At 37.8% G+C, this 21,071-nt stretch overlaps 1 protein-coding gene across 1 annotated transcript in view; it reads left to right on the top strand.

Moving 5' to 3' along the window:
• LOC104620966 (metastasis-associated protein MTA3-like) overlaps positions 1-21,071 on the top strand; it is a gene marked incomplete at both ends in the record, with an annotated part of 91,756 nt that overhangs the window by 61,155 nt on the left and 9,530 nt on the right. Inside the window, 5 exons of the mRNA XM_010287331.1 lie at positions 1,785-1,884; positions 7,472-7,660; positions 13,158-13,232; positions 17,739-17,797; positions 20,407-20,531. Coding sequence (XP_010285633.1) covers positions 1,785-1,884; positions 7,472-7,660; positions 13,158-13,232; positions 17,739-17,797; positions 20,407-20,531 — 548 coding nt within the window. The remainder of the gene's footprint in view (positions 1-1,784; positions 1,885-7,471; positions 7,661-13,157; positions 13,233-17,738; positions 17,798-20,406; positions 20,532-21,071) is intronic.

Below are 21,071 nucleotides of genomic sequence, written 5' to 3'. Positions count from 1 at the left end.
AATAGAATATCTGTGTGTGTTCTTGTACCATATTTGCCATCTCTGCAAAGGGGGAGAAAAGGTTGTGGAACAGTGTTTGGATATATCTTACTTATTCCACAGCCTTTAGAAATTTAAGCAGTTAATATCTGGAATTTGTGAATCACTGCTGTTGAATCTTAACTGTGTCTCACAAGTTGTTGGCAGCAAGTACTGCAACATGCATTCAGTATTAAATGTTTTGAGATTCAAGGTAAAATTGCAGTAACAGATGTTACACCAGTTTCTCAATGATCAATAATACACTTTAGTAAGTTAAAGTCTCGATGCACATTGCATTATTGTTGAATATTGGGTTTAGAGTACACAGTAATGTCACACTTTCAGTGTGTTGATCTGTCCATGACATTCCTCGTTGGTATAATTCTGCACTTATAACTTGTGTGCAGTGTAAGTGCTGAGTGAGGCTCCACTGCTTAGTCCAAAGGCTTACACTGTATTAAAAGTGTTAGGTGATTAATTGGGTCTTTGAATTTAGAAGGACTTATGTCATAACTGCAACAAATAATTTTTTTCTAACATAGTGACACAGTTCACCTCGAGACATTATGCACCTCAGGGTACTGGAGCAACTTCTGTTCTGTTAATTAATAATCTTTCTTACATGTCGCTGCATCTTTGCTCATTCCCTGCATGATATGGTGAGCCCAGTCAAATTCTCTTAGGCATCTTTCCCTTCACTGTGCATGATACACAGATGTGCTTCCAAGAAAAGTTTGCAGTTTACAACAGTCACTATCACACTAATTCTCCATCTCTATTCCTTATCTTTTATTGCTCTGGTAAGTATAAAAAATGCCATGTACAATTCATCAACAAAAGTGGGAAAAAAAAGGTTAAGGTTTGGAGAAAAATGTGTCCCCAAAATGGGATGGTTTTATTAAGTAGATTGACAGATCCATGTATTTCATTATTAGTTAAAACCTGTGACAAAAATATGATTTTGGAGGTATCTTAGACTAAGCTAATATGATTTCTTTGCCTCACTAATGGAAGTCACAGAATCATTAAGGTTGGAAAAAACCTTTAAGATCATCAAGTCCAACCATCAACCCAACACCACCATGCCCACTAAACCATGTCCTGAAGTGCCATGTCCACACATTTTTTGAACACTCTACCACCTCCCTGGGCAGCCTGTTCCAATGCTTGACCGCTCTCTCTGTAAAAAAAATTTTTCCCAATATGTGGTCTAAACCTCTCCTGGCGCAACTTGAGGCCATTTCCTCTCATCCTATCGCTGGTTACTTGGGAGACATAGTCATAGACATTCATTACTGAAGTGAATAAAATGTTAGTATTGTCTTCATAAGAACATGGTGAACCCCCTTTTCTACTTGTACTGTAGAGTTAATTTGTTAAACAGTGTTTTGGCTTTTTAATTTTAAAAATAATCATCACAGTTGTAAAACCCAAACTGAGTAGGATCTTTGACTTCATAATTAATAAAAAATTGGTACATTAAAAAGCTGGTACATTAGAAGTCTCGAAGTATCTTTTGTTTCCATGATGATGTTCTCATATGTAGGTTGTTACTTTGGGGGGAGAAGGTCAGTGTTTTTACTGCGGTGTTTGGGGATTTGTCTTTATCAAATTGTCTTTTGTTAGCAAAGATCTGAAATCTTAAGAGTAACAGTATGTGACCCTTATTTTGAAAATGACACTTTTATAGATATAACATAGTCTGATAATAAAAAAGGTTACATTTTTCTGTGCATTTACTATCTACTGTTTCTCTGTTGTAGTGCGGTTGGCACGTTTGCTCGAGCACTGGACTGCAGTAGTTCTGTCAGGCAACCTAGCTTACACATGAGTGCGGCTGCTGCTTCGCGAGACATCACACTGGTAGGTGGCTTCTTAAAAACCCTACAGCTTCTTTTGTATCTTTGAATCCAACAGCATCTGTTACTCCAGTCCCTGTCCTCCAGATGTCTGTTTTCCTTTAGATACCTGCGTGCAAGGTGCGTGTGTGTACGGTAGATAATCCTGTGTTTTCTGTAAGCATGTTGGTGCTGCCCTTGTAATCACATTGTAAATTACTTGACTTTTGCTGAAATCTATTTAAATATAATACCTTCATATGTGATAATTTACACAGTAGAGTGGATAATACACATGTATAGGGATTCATTCAGTATAATTGATCAATAGAGTGATTCAAAGTACATGGTAACAAAGCTGACTAAAAATTGTTTAGACAATGTTTTGAACTTACTAGGTTTGTGTGTCAGTAAATTTTATAAAGTATAAGTAATCTGACTGTAAGCAACTTTTTGAAGAACATTTTATTTAGGATATCCTTTGGATGTTTCCTTAGTTCGTTAAGGTGAAAGTTTGCACTGTAATGCAAGCACCTGCATCTTTTAGAGAAAGTTAAAAATATATTCATTACAGACCAAAGTTTTGTCTCTGTATATTTGTATTAGCTGAGATGACAAGATGCACTGCAGTAATAAAAGTGTGCTGGGAAAACTGTGTGAGAACAAAAAAATCTTACTGTGTTGCAGAACCAAGTTTGACTTAGATTTCCAAAGACATCAGCAGGAATTGTTTATTATTACACCTATTTCTGTACAGAATCATGAAGATGATAGTTAAGGCTAAAGTAGATCTGCTATTCTTCAGATACTTGAGTATTTGAACTAGAGGACACTTAGTGAAACTAACAGATCAGCTTAAAATAATTAAGGTACTGCCTTATAAAGTGGCTAGACAGCCCTTGGAATTCAGTTACACAAAATTTTGTGGGAACAGACAATATCAGCAGGTTAAAAAAAGGAGTTAGAAATGGGTACTGAGGAGAAAAGGGAGAGGTGTACTGTCTAGCATTCCGAATTCCCAAGGTTTGTAGATGCTGGTGAATGAGGTGGGAATTGGCCTCAGACCGTAGTTAGTGTTACTTGCATATTTTCTCCGAGTAACATCCCTTGGTGTTGCTGTCAGAGACAGAATGCTTGGCTAGATGGATGACTGGTCTGATTCAGTAGGTCAATTCTTACATTGCAGACAAAAAATATTCATTAGTATTATAAGAAAAACATTTAATTTCTTACATTTTGCGGTGAACTCAAAGGCTATTAAACAGGAAACTGATTTAGTCGGGACTACAGTAGTGTAGTAAAGGCAGTAGCAAAATGTAATGTTTTAAGTAATACTCAGAATGAGTTTTCTGTTTCACAGTTGCTGATTTGACCTTACCAACACAGTTCTGTCCACATTAAACACTGTATTTTTTCCATCAAAATAGTTCTTTAGTTTAACATTTTTCATCTTATGAAGATTTCATTGGATTAAGAATTTCTAATAAATCCGACACATGGCACATGCATAGAATAATGGAATCATTTAGATTGGAAGAGACCTTTAGGATCATCAAGTCCAACCATTAACCTAGCACTGCCAAGTCCACCACTAAACCATGTCCCTAAGGACCACATCTACACATCTTTTAAATACCTCCAGGGATGGTGACTCCACCACCTCCCTGGGCAACCTGTTCCAATGCTTGACAACCCTTTCAGTGAAGAAATTTTTCCTAATATCCAATCTAAACCTCCCCTGGTGCAACTCGAGGCCGTTTCCTCTTGTCCTGTCTCTTGTTACTTGGGAGAAGAGACCGACACCACTTTGCTATAACCCCCTTTCAGGTAGTTGTAGAGAGCGATAAGGTCTCCCCTCAGCCTCCTCTTCCCCAGACTGAACAACCCCAGTTCCCTCAGCCGCTCCTCATAAGACTTGTGCTCCAGACCCCTCACCAGCTTCGTTGCCCTTCTCTGGACACGCTCCAGCACCTCAACGTCCTTCTTGTAGTGAGGGGCCCAACACTGAACACAGGATTCGAGGTGCGGCCTCACCAGTGCTGAGTACAGGGGCACGATCACTTCCCTACTCCTGCTGGCCACACTATTGCTGATACAGGCCAGGACGCTGTTGGCCACCTTGGCCACCTGGGCACACTGTATTCAGTGATTAATAGCATAGCTTCATTCTTACAACAGTTTCTTCCTGTTTGAAAGTACATGTGCAGTGCTGCTAATAAAGGGATAAGTTTAGTGTTTTGAGTGTCATATAAATGTTTCTCCATTGCAAATGATCCATTAAGTTCCATTACACTTAATGAAAGGCATATCTTATAATGAGGCACCAGTGGAGCCACCCCAGGTTTAATGATTGTGTCTGTCTGTCCTCATTTTCCTACCCCCTGAGCTTTTTTAAACCCTTCTCTTTTGCTCTTTGATAATGTACTTCTTAAGTTAAGAAAAGACGTATTTGTCATTATAGTAGTTATTCTTTCAGACATTCCCATGTTAATTGGGAGCATATTTTGAGCAGCAGTTAAAGTTAGTATAGACATTTGCAGAACTTGTTGTGTATCTTATTTATGCTTTGGCAGGGATGTAGTTGTATAGCACTAAGACAATTATACTGTCTCTGATTAATGCAAAGCAGATAACCCTTGCACCTGAAGTGCTATTAATGGGGTTTCTGTACACCACACCTGCAGCTTTCCAGTATTCCTAATTAGTTGTTTCAGTTAGAGATTACTGTAAACAGACTGATAGTAAAAAAAAAAAAAAATTACAATAAATACAAAGGTTATAAACATTAGTAAATTCACAGTGGATGTACACATGAGGGAGGTTTTGCAGCTTAACAGCAAGTGAGAGGCTGCTTTCAGGCTTCCTTATTTTGAAAACATGGGGAAGGTAATGAGACAAGGCAGGAAACTACCAATGCCTTTGAAAACCCTACTGAAGGACATGAAACAATGTGTGTTTACCTTCTTAGATGATAGCACATGTGCTTTTCTGACAGTGGTAAAGACTTGTGAGACAAACAAACAACTGAAACTTTCATTTCTGGCCTTCTCAGAGGCAGTGTTTTAATTTATAATTAAAATTGATCTCTGAGAAGAGAAGGAAACTGGGAAGATTTCCTGTTTCAGATTCCTAAACGTTGCTTAGTGCATCCACTGACAATGAGAGCCATTAAAGCAAAGCAGGTTGATGGAATCACTTGCTCCTTGTGGTGAGCTTGTTCGGACGAGCCTGTGCTACTTTACTGTAAGGATGTAAATCTGGTTTTGGACGTTTCTTTAAAATGAAAAGTAAGAACAGGTTTTTCCTTTGCATTTTGCATGACATCTTTTTAATGATTTTCATTAGACTTCCATATATGTGGTTCCTAAGATAAACATGCTTAAAATAATATATTGAATTACAGAATCCATACTCTGTTTCCGGTTTGAGTGCTTTTTTGGAGGCATTTCAGTCTAGATGATTTAACTGACTACGGAAATTGCAGCTGGTGTAGGAGCTGTCTGTTACAGCTTGTTTGCAAGCGTGCCCTGTCATTCCCTTTCTTCCCAGCTCCATGCAGCCCTTCCTTAGCTTTTGATGGGTAGTTTCTTCCTTTATCTGCTTAAATTTGGACTTGAAGTTCCCTCTATCTTGTGGTGAATTCCTCTGGTGGGACCCCTTGTCTGTGCTGAACAGTAAGCTCTGAGCAAGAGTTCTTAGGGAAGGATGGTTCTTCCTCTGTCCTTCACGCTTCTCTTTGGGAGAGGCAATGACAGCTCTTCCCAGCCTCCTGCTCCTTGGGTATTGGGTACCCGCTAGTTGTTTCTTGCAGTCCTCTCATCCTTGGGTAAAGCAGATAAAAAGGAGATACTCCAAGACTTTTCGTCTTGGGCTCTAGTAATGTCTTCAGACTGCTCTTGCTTTTGCTAGCATAGTTGAATTTGATTGCAGGTGAGGGCTGACAAACCTGCACAAGGCAGGGAGCATTATCGTGGGAATTTGTCAGTGATCTTCTGTCACAGAACGGCTCAGAGAAGACGGTACTTATCCGTAGAGTTCATTATGAATTTTTTCTTTAGTAATACCAAAAAAAGCTTTATGGAATCAGATGTTTATTATAGATGGGAAAATGAACATAAGGCAAGAGCAAGATCCTGATTTCTTCAATTCTGTTGTCATTTTTAAGAAAGTTGCTATCAGTGAATAGATCCAGATTTAGCAGCTGCTTGGGCAATGTCTGGTATGTACTGCTTTTCCACAAAGGCTGTAATTTAAACAAAGATTTAAACCTTGGTAACACACATATGGTAAGAGTTCAATCTTTAGGCCTGCTTTACTCATTGACTGAGTGATATGCAATAAATCAGCGGTTTCATTTTACATTCTCTAATTTGAAGATTATGGATTTTGGACATTATGCTATGTATTTCCATATTAGAATACTTCTGTACATATTAGAAGGCTGCTTCTAAAGGCTGGTGAATTTGACTTGAACCATAAGTATAATGACATATTGTAGGATAACAGTGACGTTACCTCTTGCAGACAAAACAGTTCAAGAATCTTGTGCTTGATAGCTATATTGAAAACTGGAGAAAGACTTTAGCCACTCATAGAAGATGGCAAAAGATAAGGGGAATTCATTATTTGCAGTACATTTGTATGCAGAAGCTCAACTGGAATAGCTTTCTTAGTGCTATACTGACACATAATACAAGACTGTTCCTTCCTTGAAAGGTTTTGGGTACCCTCTCTCATAAGATGAGTTTGGGGCTTTGTGAGAGATTGCATGCTACAGTTACAGCTCATTGCTGTGGTGGGACAAACAGGTGGGAGACTGGTGTTACGCAGTCACACACATTATTGCGGTTTATACCTCTAAATACCTCCTTCAGCACAGCAATTGAAGATTGCGATGATGGGGGCTTTTGGGACGCTGAGTCAGAAAGGCTTCCTGTATGTTGCTTATTTTCCCTGCAGGTGGATTTGTGATGTAGTTGCTTACTTTTCATATTCCCCATCATCAGTTAGTGATGTGAGCATTCAGTGTTGCCTCTAAAGTAATGCTGTAGCTGGTTTGTTTTCTGTTTTCTCCCTTTAAAAAGGAAAGAAACCTCATTTGCCCACCTCCAACAACTGAGTTTAGCAAAATCTTGCTTGTTTTTAAGTATGTTGATAATGAAAACAATAAATGGCTTCCTTCCCCAGCAGTGAGAATACTGAGCCACACAGATGTCTGGCTAGCTGTTTAGCTACTATTTAGAACTCCTGTTAATTGAAAATAACCCCTCAGTCAATATATACCGCTGTCTCTATTGGGTTACTTGGAACCAATTTCTACCAACTAAAGATTCTCTAGAAATGTTTGCAAGTAATGCGCAGGAACCAATAAACTAATGTCATTTTCAGTAAACATTTTAGTAAGGCATTTCCCTTCCCAAATTAAGTAATAAACAATTTATTTTCCTTGTGTTCCACAGCAGAAAGCCTATGATATCAAGATAGATTCTAAATTCAGCATTAGTTGAGGCTTCTTGCATGGCTTATAGAAAATAAGACATTGAATTTACATTAACTGAAATGGACTGCTGTCTATTTAAACAAGTTTTTTGTTATCTCCTTCTCCTTGCTAGTTTCATGCAATGGATACGCTGCATAAACACAACTATGATTTGAGCAGTGCCATCAGTGTTCTAGTGCCACTTGGGGGGCCCGTCTTGTGTAGAGACGAAATGGAAGAGTGGTCAGCATCAGAAGCTAGTTTATTTGAAGAGGCATTGGAAAAGTATGGCAAGGACTTCAATGACATTCGACAAGACTTTGTAAGTACGAAAGTAGTACGCTTTTCTGTTATTCTCATGGGTGAGCATAACTGCTTCCTGCAGGTTTGGACGATTAGCTAGAGAAGAAATCTGTGCAGTTGATATATGTAATTAACATACATTTTATCTGGATGAAAGTCAATATGCTTTCTTGTTCGGTGCCATTCTTTGGAAAGATGTTGACAGAAGATAATCTGTTTAATACCAGGTAGGATGTCTCATGCTGAAGTGTTTTGGTAAGGATTTTACAAGCATCTGAAAAAGCTTCAGCACCTTTTCAGAACTTTTCCACAATTTGCAGTGAAATTCATTAGCAGCTACGTAGCTGACTCCCCTGAGTGTTTTTGGAAAAGCTGGGGTTTCCTTCAACGGTTAGCAGAGAGAAATTTATATTCAGATATCTTTTTAAGTGTGTTATGGGGAGTTATTTTGGCATACTAGGTATTTTGGCACTTTGGAAAAGTAAAGGAAGTGTTTTCCAATGTGTTCTAACTACACTGGTTTTGGTACTGATGTATCAGTCTATAGCACAGCAAAGCTTTAATTTGGTTGATTCTAATGCAGAGTAATTAAAGGAGATAGATTCTGACCCTGATTGCTGGCCCTGCTAGTAATTTGTCTGTGAATTTTTTTTGCACGTTTCTTGGAGAGCCACTTTCTTTCAAGGAAAAATATTTCCTCTGTTGTAAGTTCAAGTTGGGCTTTGGGAGAGGTTAGGATTTGAGCCAAAGAAATTCCGTTATTTAAGACTGAAGTAGTTTGAAATATTTTCACAAAAACTCATTCTGCTTGACTCTTTAGAGCTCAGATATTTTCTTTTTCCTTGCAGATGTTACTAATAAGCTTTGTGAGGGGAAAATGGTACTGTATGGGTAACATGGAAGTCCTTCCATGATAGAGTTCTGGACAGTGGGAATAGGCTTGGCACTGAGCTAAGCTGTCTTTTCTTCACTTTCACAGTTCTAAAATGAAACAGATAATTGAGTGAAGGTGGGAAGGGAAGGCTATTGTTTTTCTGAAGAACTGGCAATTTAACAGGTGTTTTATATCTGTGTGTTATTTTTGAGATTCCTAAGGGAGAAAATGTTCACTGCATTCATCACATAAGGCTGAAAATTGCATCATGGATGAAATAGCTCTGTTAAGTTCAGGAAAATGTAATTGGAAAAGAATATTTTATAGAGTTTTAGAACAGAAATCTTCATCTAAACTACAATTCCTTATTATTTCTCATACAGATAAATGGTCCTCAGCTGTAATTGTGCAATAGTTCGGTGGCTATGTCTTGTAACTAAATGTTTCCTAATACGTAGCATTTGGCTTTTCAAAATGCCTAAAGCATATATTACAGATTTTATTGACTGTTTACAAGTTGAGTCCTAACACAATTTGTGACCAAGCCTTGTCTCTGGTATTTATGTAGTGTTTTTATTTTCTGTATAGTTTCTGTGTTATGTTACATGTAATTCTGTTGGTATGCATACATTAAAGCAGTACAGTGGAGTAATATGTTGCAGGAATTGCTTATGCATTTGTAGTGTTCAAATGCTAGATATTTGAGTGAGTCTACTAGAAGCTGTTCAAAATGTTCAAATTTTATCTCAGGTAGACTCCTGGTACCCTCCCTCTTTCACTGAATCTTCCTTCCCAAAATGCAGATATTTTCCCTTGCCCTCCTCCCACAGTGAGACGCGCACAGATCTAGAGAGGGTTGCATAGCCTACTGAGGTCACATTAATGATGAGTCAGAGTGCAGCAGAAATGGATGTGGGGCACTAATTAATTATAGTTTCATTTGGTTAGAGCAGGGATGTTATCTATCCTTAGTCACTTTTTCTTTACCTTTGGAAAAGCAGCATGTCATTTTTAAAACATCCTTAGAAGAACATATATTTTACATATCAGTTTATATGGTGTTGGTAACGTAGTGCACATAGTCTTGATCTAATTCTAGGTAATTTGAAATCTTTCAATTATATTAATCATTGTGTAATCTTGGGATATTGTAATTCTCTAGAGTAAAATGCATGTGTTCTCACTTGCTATGTAGCATTCTAAAAGTATAGGGATTTGAAAACATTTGCTTTTAAGTAATCATCTAAAATAGTCCTTCGAGATTTAGATCATGGATATATGAAAGGTTTCTACAAGGCGAGATAGGTATAAACATGTAGCGCTTAAGCAGTGATTCTTTTCATGAGAATGCATCTATCTGTTGCCGTCCCTCTCCTCAGTGCTAGTCACTGAAAAGTAGGTACTCTTACATGCGACATAAGAGCATGGACAAAGAAGTTAATGCACTGGTAGCGTACATGCTAACTTTTTCAAGTGCCCATGTCGGATTTAATGCTAAAATTAAATCCCGTGGTGCCTGAGATTAAACTTGGACCTAAGCAGTCACGCAGTGGTGCCACAGTACAGGCAAGCCTGTCGTGTTACGTGGCAGAAGGTGGTTGGTAGCAGCCTCCTGAAGCACAAGGGATATGTGGTAACTGCTTGAGTCGTATGCCAGAGGAGTTGCCTTTTCTGAATCAGCCCGGATTTACAAGGCATGGCATCTGCAGTTGCAGCCCTTTACCTGGTAGTTCTCTAAAGGGCAGGTTCATTTACTTTTCCAGCAATTAGGAAGAACTGGCACTATTTGACATTCAAGGTGCAGCTCAAGCATTAAGCTACAAATTTTAAATATTAGTAAGCAAGACAATTGTTATAAATTAAATGGTGTAAAGCAGCTTATCTTTTTTTTCCAATAGGCAGGAGAAGCTCATTTGTTACTGAATTACCAGTCTAGTCTTTGAATAATCATTTTCATCAGCTGTTGACTCATCAACTGTTACAGGAGCTCATTTGTTGCAGTTCTGCTGTCTTTAAGAACCTATGTGAATCCTAATCAACCTAAACTTTTCAAGTTAATTGAATTTTCTTGATGTACTTGAATTACTTCACGTCCCAGGGTAGTAGAATGGAAGAAGACTGAATATTTTATGTTCTCAAAATATAACTATTTTCATAATGTTAAGAGACAGCTGTTATGCTTGTTAATTCTTAGTTTTTCATTATCGACACTTTTCACAAATTTATAACTGTTACATCTCAAATATGGCAGGAAAGGCCTTGAGAATCAGACTTGAACCATTTATAGAAGACAGGAGCAACTTCAGAAAATTGTGGAAACATGCCTTAAAGTTACCGTGTTTATTTTAAGATACTTTTGTAATTCTAAATTTTTCCTGCTAGTCTGATTTAATGGTCCATTTTTACCCTGAAGAAACTGAAAATTTCCTTTCCCGATTTTTGTACTGCTGACACCTATTTGCTAGTTTTCTCCTACGAGAATGTCACACAGATGGTCATTTTTACTTCTTTCAATTAGTGTTTAATAACATTTGGTAATGAGAGTACATTATTCTATGGCTCTTCACAGCTTTTTCTGGCAGTTCAGAGCAACCTATGGAAAATTCACATGCCTCTACAGTGTTTTGTCATTTAAGCGCGTAGGTAAGCAATACGGGCTATTCATACTCAGTCTATCAAACAGGTTTTCTGAGTTGCGAATCAAAGTATAAAAGGATTATGGTTATCCACTCAAAGCACCTTAATTACCTTTCTTTAATTGTAGATGCCTACTGAGAGAAAGAATATACTGGTATCACAATCATAGTTAAAACAGATTAAAATATTTTCTAGAGAAATGTCAAACATAATCTGTAGTATTGAATGTGTTAATAAGTGTTCAGGAAGGAAAATAAATACAGCGAAGCTAAAATGCACTAGTTGACAATGGCAGGTAGCTACGGTGACAGTGTTTCATCTGGATGCCAGGAAGAACATGGACTGAGAAGCAGCTCATCTGTCACCTTGCACCAAACACATGTTCCCCTCACTGGCCTTTTCTTGGGCAGATTTCTCTTAAGGCATAATTTACCTGAGAAGGTAAAAGGTTTTTAGTAAACCGAATTATGTTGCGATATATTGCGACATGAGCTTATGCATTTGTTACACTGCTACATGTTAAATGCAAACGGACAAAACTGCTATCGTTTGGGACCAGGGGTTTACACACTGTGGTACATTGCCTCAAAAAGGATTCACAGCTGAGTCTGGACCTGAATCCCAGCTCCTGAAAGGCAGAGGTGGGAGCCAGACTCAGTCCCTCTTAAGTACCTGCAAGCAAGCAGCTTGAAAAACTGGCTGTGAGATCCTGCATGCCGGGAGGGGCTGCTTGGTACAGTGTTCCGCTGCTGCTTTTAGGAACATAATTAGAGATTCAGGAACCTATTCTTTTGGCTTAGGACATGGAGAAAGCCCTAAAGTGGAGTGGAAAAGGTTGGAAGGATAATATTTCCACATGTGTATTTTCTGGGACTTCTTAAAAGTCATCCTTATTTCTGGAGAGTAGACAATAGTAGCATTAATGCATGCCTCTAGAGAAAAACATGCGCAAAATAGTAGCATGTTTCCTGGTTATGAAGAAAAATTGCATAAATTCTGTCAGAGAATTACTAATTTAAATGATAGAAAGATTTTTATGGAGTGAAATAGGTGATTCATTAGTAAGTGAAAATGGCTGCTGCATGTTTAATTTTCTCCTCTACATTTTCAATTTACCGATGAACTAGTGCACCCAAAATAATAATCATTATCATCACTTGCCCTGACTTTGCACAGATTTTTGTGAAATATTGTCAGTATCGCTCATGTTGCTCAAGGCAGTATTTGTCCTTAGCATCCCTTTGTTTCTTGTTTAATGGTCAAGAGTATGCAGACATGTATGCAAAACCAGTGGTATTGTATGAGCAGCTGAGTTACTATGAGACTTGAAAAACTTGTGAACTAAGTACAATAACCATTGTATTTTCTTAAGAGTAAAATTATCATGAGACTCGAACACAGTCTTGTCAAGATGATTTATTTTAGTCCTGATGTTGTTCTCCATCTGATATACTTTCGAACAGAGATACTACCTTCTGTGTTTCCTGATGGAAATCTGGATTCAGTTTTGATCATTTTGTTTAACCATATGGCTTAAATAGAATAAATTGTATTTGGTCTTGGATGTTTAGTATTGTTGTAGCTCTGCATCTTTGTTAACTATAAGGAAAGATTGTGTATTATTAATAGTACTATGTATTACTTGCATATGGATTTTGATTTAGGCATTTAATACACTCATATTTTAGTATTTGTATATCAACTATACAATCATAGAATCTTTGGGTTGGAAGGAGCCTTTAAAGGTCATCTAGTCCAACCCCCTGCAATGAGCAGGGACATTTTCAACTACATCAGGTTGCTCAGAGCCCCGTCCAACCTGACCTGGAATGTTACCAGGGATGGGGCATCTACCACCTCTCTGGGCAACCTATGCCAGGGTTTCACCACCCTCATGGTGAAAAATTACCTCCTTATATCTATACTTGATTGTAATATGTGTTTAATAAGATGTGGACATTGCAATTTCTTGGAACCACTTTAATTTGTAACAAATGTTTTTCAGCTCCCTTGGAAGTCGCTGACTAGCATCATTGAGTATTATTACATGTGGAAAACCACTGACAGATATGTGCAGCAGGTAATTTAATGGCATTTTCAGCATGAACCAGTCTGCTACGTTCTTTAAAAATCCGAACTTGTTAAAGCATAAAAATCTCCTTGTATTCTTAAAAAGAAGCATGGTGGGAGGCCTATGGTAATATTTTAGGCTATAGACCAGTGGTTTTGTGCTGTTCACAGGGTGCACTGTCAGATCCTCTGATGCCTACTGTACATCACATAGCTGTGAAGAGCTTTTTAAGCCATTTATATTGTATGCTGGTTTGTGGCAGTGTGTTTCCTGGCTCTTACTGCAGTATGGGATAAGAAGGAAATGGGCTGCAGAGCAAATGCTTTAGGCTGTGAAGCTGTGCATGAGACTGAGGGAAAAGAAATATCCATTACGTGAAAGGTGGCTGGTAATGTTATGAACCTTTTATTGATATTCCATGGTAGAACATTACTTTGGCATTACCAGGATTTAAAAACAAAATTGAGAACATTCTGCACACAGTGGATGTGTTCATCCTTATGATTGAATGTTCAATTGTTTGGGTTGCTCTGGAGCAGAAACATGATAAGATTGTATTAGGTACCTACACTGGGATATTCTAATCAGGTTTAGGCAAAATTTTAGTGTTGGTGCTTTTTATATCTTGCACTCCTTGATTTAGATATGCAAAATTTTTTAAAATACTCCTTTTTAATTTATGAATTAACATGTAAGTCTGCAGCTCCTTTACTTGCTGCATAATTAGTGGTGATGTTACATAGAGCATGTTGAAAATAAAATTTATGCTGTAATGATTACAGCTGCGTTGTTAGATCGATCTTTGGAGTTGTTGCCGACTTTGTTACAGTGTGTCAGAAGAATGATTGCTTCAGGTTGTTCTGGTTTATTTGAAAGTGTTTCTGTATCATCTTGTTAGGGTATGGAAAGTAAGGGAGAAGTCTTTTACCACATAGTAGAGTCTTGGACTGTCACTAGGACCTTTTAGTTCTGTGATAATACAAATAGAAAATAATATGCTGTGTATAAAGGCATGTTTTTCTGGGTTTGTCTCCATTCATTTCACTTCTAACACTTTTTTTGCACTGTTAATCTTTGTCCTAGAAAGGTATTGCCAGCAGAGATTTGCTGTGATGTTTGTCAGCTCTTAAGCATTGGGCAACGGATGATGTTGAAGAATCAGATAAAAAGATTTTATTGATACTGAAAGCCATGGAGTAAGGATAAATTGAAGTGCAAATTGACTTTTGTCAACTCTCTTAGGTTGCTCAGAGACTGATCTTTTTTCCTGTGAAATTTTTTTGAAATTCTTGCTCTGGAGTGGTTGGTGAAGGACTGAGACTCCCTTTCTAAAGTTCTGTAGGGCTTCATTATGATTCCATTGCTACAATGATGAAGGTGTGTGATGGTCTGTTGAGTGTGTGTATCCTTTCACAAGATTTTTTTTACAGTTTTTACTCTCACATATAAGAAAAAACACATAAGCTTTACAGTTCTCTCAACTTGAATACTCTTATAAAAGCCTGTGTTTTACTTCTAACTAAGTAAACTTACAACATCCGAACTCAGAACATGGCAATACACCACAGGATTTAATGGTCTAGACAAGTTCTTTCGAGGTCATGCATGATCATCCATAACAAACCCAGTGTAGGCCAAATACCTTATTTCTATCACGGTTAACATTTTTGTAATACTTCCTAACGAGAGATGAGAACTTCATCCTGGTCTTGTTTAGTTTCTTCTGGAATGGTAAAGATAATACAGCTCAGTAAAAATGACATCTGTAGTTTTTTGGTGTTGTTTTTCCCACCAGACCAAGCTGTGATAATTGAATGCATTTCAGGGAGAAAATATGTTCAGTAAGAAAGTGGCAATTTCAGAGTCATTCTTTCTATGCCATGCTTGAGGGGTAGGGCAGCTTGGGAAATGGGAAGACAAAAAGGTTGATGTACGTACTTGAATCTTATGCATAAAATACAGTCTTTGAACTCTAGATCTCTGTGATTTAATATGAAAATTTGCTCTTTAATTACCTTTATTCCTTTGTATGAGTTGGCTGCATTGCATCAGGCATAGGAAAGGTTTCCTTATCATCATTGCTACTAAATGTTATTCTTGCTTGGTAGCTAAAGGTGGTGATTTAATGGCAGTGGAGATGCTGCTGCCACCTCGCCTTAAGAGCACGTTCCCTTCAAGTCAAGGTGAAGGGAAATAGATGCGTTGAAGTTCTCAGTCTGTGCTGAACCTGTCTGGCAAAACTAATTCAGGCCTTGGGTAATCACTCTTGGTGATATGGCACTTTTCGTGACCCCTGCGTTACGTAGTGTTTGAGGAAGGCCAGGTGGCTCATTCCACTGGATGAAATGTGTTCCCATGATTTGTGGTGTCCTCCTAACCGCTAATGCTAAAATTGCATTCCTTACAACCCCCACGCCAGTCCTAAAAGTATGCTAAAATTCAATCCATGTATATAGTAACTTCTCACTGAGACTGCCATCGTGGCTTAATACAGCTTCGTACAAATGCCTTTACATTCTGGCAGTGCTTCAAGACTACTTTCCTCATATCTTTCCTTTTAGGTAATGTTTTTCTCTTTTGCTCTGATGATCTTGCCAGGTGTATAGTGAGACCTATTCGTTCTTTTTATAGAACGAGACCAGTTTGTTATGAATCTCTGTGGAATGTGTGTTACCTGCTGACCTGCAGTCTCGTATGCTTTTTCAGTCTGAAAACAAATTCTGTATTGTTGGGTGTAATACGAAAGGAAAGAGACAGTTGTGGAAAGCTGTGGCCTGAACCTCTTAAGCAGAAAGAGTTCACCGTTGAGAGCTCTTCTGCTGGGGCTGTGAAACGTTCTCAGATTAAAACTCTCAGCTTATGAGACTTGGAGCATGCTGCTGCTGTTCCTTCTCCTTGCTCCTGTCAAAACTGGCTGAAGCAGGCAGCGCGTCCTGTGTTTGCCTTTCTGCTGCGGCCTGTTGAAGGTAGCGCAGCGTTGCCAAGCCTGGTGCTGGGGAAAGACTGCAGCTGCGACAGATACATCAATGGAAGTCACTTCTGTAGCTCTGAACACAGCTCAGCATCTGTGAACAGCAAAAACCTGTTCTAAAAAAACAAAACCCCCAAAACCCAACATATCTTGGAAATGGAGAAGCGTTTTCATATTGCATAGGAATTAATTCATGGTGGCATGGACTGCTTAGGAGTCTATTTGTCATAGGTTGCTCTTCAAAGATGCAGTTTTTATAAATGAGAGTTGTGGTGATGGACAGGTCCGAGGTAACTTTCTGAAGTGGAAAAGAGCAGTGGCTTACATGAGGAGGCTTACTCAGGCTGCTCGACCAGTAAAGCTGACTAGCCCTGTAACTCGCCTCATGGCTCAGGCAAGAGACTGTCAGAGCAGAGTCTTTTTATGGACTCGCTTTTCTCAAGGTGGAAGTACCTTCCTGGATTGTGAACCTTGGAAAGACTGGGTATCAGAAAATAGGAGTATAGCAGAGAAGAGAATTGGCTGTTCTATGGAGAAGTGGACAACCGAGTTTTAAAACACCTGATAAAGAAAGGGGGAATCTCGAGAGGCAGAGAGGTAGTGTTGGTTTGTTATTGCTGGATATCAATGTCTCCCTTCTTATTTTCTTCCTCTGTGGTAAAATTGACCTTGTTTCAGGTCCTGTTCTTCTCTTTTATTTTTTTTTTTTTCCCAAGTGAATAGAAGTAATGTCTTGAGTACAGGAAGAACAGAGGAATAATCTTTTTTTCCTTCATCTTTTACATACAGACAAATGTTTTGGGTAAAACTGTACTTCTTGTGCCATTGCTGAAACAATTATTGTCTTAGTTACTTTTACAATATGTGACAATAACGAAAACTTCTCAACATTTTAGAAGTTAGCAGTACTACCTCAAGTGCAACACACTTTGAGTTTGTTGCAAGTATGAAAAAAGTGATACTTTAGTAAATTCACAGACTGTCTTGATAGTAGCGTAGCTGTCCTGCTGCTGTGTGTTCCTGAGCTACCGTTTTAATGGCACGTAGTGGAAATAGATGTTTAGTTATTTCTAGCAGTCAGTGGACTTTACTGTTCCCCTTCCTTACACTGCTTATAAAATACTAGCCTCAGGCTTGACAGAGCACAGAGAAGTATTGAGTTACATGACTGATGAGCAGCTCGTCGTGTGCAATTTCATTCATTTCTTTTCTACTTGGTCTCCACTGAGGGTTAGCCACAATGTTGTACATGTTTATGTAGATGTAATTTATGTACATTGTAATTGTTGTTTTTACAGTTTTGTTGTCATATGTGAGGCCTGTGAGTTTTACTGGGGAGGACAGTATATTATAGTTTCAAGCTAATAGTAAAAACAGAGAACTCGGTTTTCGTGGTTTTCATCATAGAGATTTCTACACTTGTTTTGGAGTTTCTTGTGCAGTTACAAAACAGAAATAATTTGAAGATGGACTGTGTGTGCAGTTTTATGAAATCTCATACTTGAATATAATAAAATATTGTAATATGTTAATTTTTCAACTAGAAACGTCTGAAAGCGGCTGAAGCAGAAAGTAAATTGAAACAAGTATACATCCCCACCTAGTGAGTATAACAACAAAGTCTTTTTTTTAATAATGTACAGGTAAAATTGAAACGGTAACATGCAGTTATATGCAGTAACATATTGTCATAATCATCTTTTTAATAGTACTTTCTAAATGTTTGTTATATACAAACAGAGATATAATCAGAAAATGCCACAAACTGTTGTCATCAGTGAAACCTTGGTACTTAACTGAGCCTGTTGTCTTTGACGTGCAAACTGCCTGCTCTGGAATGGTGAGAAGCTGTACAAAAGGTGATCAAGTGCTACATGGGCTGCTCGCGTGCAAGAAGGACCTTATTTAAAAAGCAGTTTTTCCAGAATAATCGCTTCTGAATCCCTGTAGCACAACAGTTCATATTTGTGTAAATGCAGTATTTCAAAACAGAAGCAGCTGTTAACGTAGTTACATAAAATAAAATCGCATACTTTCCCATTACAGTTTTATCTTGCTGATACAGTCTTTTCTTTAGCTAGAGACAAGAGATGTTCTGACTGTAAATTAAAGATGGCACACAGCCCCAGATCTTTTCTCTTTGAACAAGTCTTATTAATGAAACCTGTTTTCTTCTGAGGAGTTTTAATCTGGTTTTTTTAGATTTAAACTCTATGCTATATCTGCTTTTGTTAACGTGTAGTTTAAAGAAACAAGATATAATCTGTCTTTTTCATATTCATAATTTCCTCAAGGTTGTGAGAAGAGAAAGGATTACAGATGACATTGTAGTAAGCTTTCTGTGGGTATATTCAGTTTACATATACGTGAATTTCCCATTGTTATAAGTGTTTGTATAATGGAAGACTAGAATACCAAATTAAATACTCTGAAAATCCACTGTTGTCTTTTAGATGACTTGTATAAATTGCATACAATAGAGCTTAATTTTGATATTTCATACAGACTTTTCTCTCTTAAACAGATTTAATAATACAAACAGCAGACTGTTAAATTCAGTCTTTTAATCTCATCTCTGAAGAAATGTTGTGAGTTTTGAACTCGGCTCTGTAATAAATGATGCCTTTTTAAAAATAGCTGAAAACTCCAGTATGAGTGTTTCCTAACCCTCTCAGGGAAGTGGCTGCTTTAGGAAAATTGTAAGATGCTCAGTCTTTACATAATGCTTTTTCAATTTACATTCTTTGGCCCATGTGGACAATTCGGACTTCTGCCAATATGTTCACAGTAGGGACTAGTTGTACTGGATGATGAAACCTGTTTTGAAATGTAGGATTTCTGTGTGTTTTATCTTTCTTACTGTCTGTCTTTTGGCTCCATGTCAAGACAAAATCCATAGTCGATGGTAAGAGGGTGATAGGACTTCTCAAGTCTTTGATAACTGTGTAATCTGGGGCACTTGTGGGGTAATGGTTTGCTAATGCTCTGTTTCAAGACACCTATTGTATTTGAAATCTGAGTAGAATTGATTTTCAGAGCTGAATACCTTTTTGAACTAGATCGTAAGGTATTTCCTGTAAAAACTAGGTTATCTCCTCAATATCAGGGAGTCCTGTTCAGTTCACAGCTTCTCTGGAAGGTAACTAAGCAACAGATCATAACGTGGGAAACTTAATCGTCTCGCAATCCCTTCTCTTGTACCTTGAGCCAAAGGTACTTGATAAAGAGTATCTGGAAATGGTAAAAGTGTGTCTCACTGGCCATAGTGAAAAAGGAGAAGGCAAGAGGCAGACTCACCGGCTTTTGGAGTAGAGACTTGATACAGCAATGGTTTCTTAGATCAGTCATTTTTACTAATGTTGAATGTATTTTATGATACCTAAAGTAAAAAATAATCATCTTAGAGGAATCAATATGTCCAGCTTTGTATTGCCTTGTATAGCTTGTCAAAGGGGTAATTAAAACCCACAAAGTTGGAGCTTTGGAAATACTGTACTTAACCTAGCTAGGAGTATATTAATTCTGTCTGAATTAACTGACCTGTAAAGTCCTACTTCACTGAAGTATTAGTAGCTAATATAATCACAATAATAATATACCAGATAAAAAATATCCAATAACAGTTCTTCAGCCTTCTCAGAGAGAAAGTAGTTCAGGACAGAACCCAGATAGAACAGCCTGATATTATACGGGCGAGCTTTGCCAGGGTTATAGGACATTCACATTTACTGCAGTTGGTGGGAAGGTATGTACTCCTGCTTGGGAGAGGAGGCAGCAGGCCCTCTTCTCGGGTGGACAGCCGTGTAGTATTATAGGTAGTGTCACTTACTCATTAGACTTCACCCAAAGTCCAGCCTCACCTTATAAAGCTTTATCTGTTGACTGGAACCCCCTCTTAAATTCTGTGCTGTGTCGGGCTTCTGTTAATGCTTGACCCTGAGACTTGGTCTGTTAATAGCTTGCCAAATAGTTTAGACCATGCGAAAGCATTTTACAAGGATCTCAAAATTTGAGTATCAAAGCAGCTTTTTACATAGCAAGTCTCTTACAGTGCTGAAAATACTAGAGGAGTATAAAAATCAGTTGTCTTGTTTAGAGCAGATTCTAGAGATGTTGCCACCACACATCAGAATTCCAGAATTAGCTTGTTTGTTTTATTGTTGACTGACCTGTTAGTAAAATCCTTTTTTTTTTTTTTTAATTTATTCAAAGCAATAAACCAAATCCCAATCAAATATCCAGCAACAATGGGAAACCTGCTGCAGTCAATGGAGCAATGGGAGCCTCTTATCAGGCACAGGCCTCACTAATAGGTCGGGCTTGTGAAAGCTGCTATAGTAAGTAAATTCTTCTCTTTGTTTTTTGATAATTCAAGAGTTTGGGCTATCTCACTATGCACTGTTTTAAAAACCAAATGTATGTATTTTTGTTTGCATGCTATAGAGGATAATTTTCAATGGCTTGCGTGGCAGAAGTAACTTTTGAGTTAGAGCTGCCTTCAGTATATTGGTTAAATGTCAATATTCAAATCTACTTCATGATTTTTTTTTTCAACAATTCAGAAAGTACAGAAAGGTAAAGTAGTATAATATGATGGCACTGATACTTGAAATAGAAGCCTTCAACATAGGTTATACGAGAGTAGACATAATAAAATACAGAAATGGCAAGAACTCAAAAGGCCTATCATATGCAGGTTCTTCACTTGCCATTGCTGTGGCTGCCTGTCTCTTAAACACCAATTAAATTAAAACCATATTTTGTATACAGAAAGTTCCAGTTAACATACTTTGTTGTTTCTCATATCACAATTTTTAAAGAATATTTTTTTGTGGAAGATAACAAAAAGAAGAGAAAGAGGGTTGAATTGGTGTTTC

Source organism: Phaethon lepturus, unplaced genomic scaffold, assembly GCF_000687285.1.
Source record: "Phaethon lepturus isolate BGI_N335 unplaced genomic scaffold, ASM68728v1 scaffold17665, whole genome shotgun sequence".
Classification (NCBI taxonomy): Eukaryota; Metazoa; Chordata; class Aves; order Phaethontiformes; family Phaethontidae; genus Phaethon; species Phaethon lepturus.
This window is presented reverse-complemented; position numbering and strand designations above follow the sequence as displayed.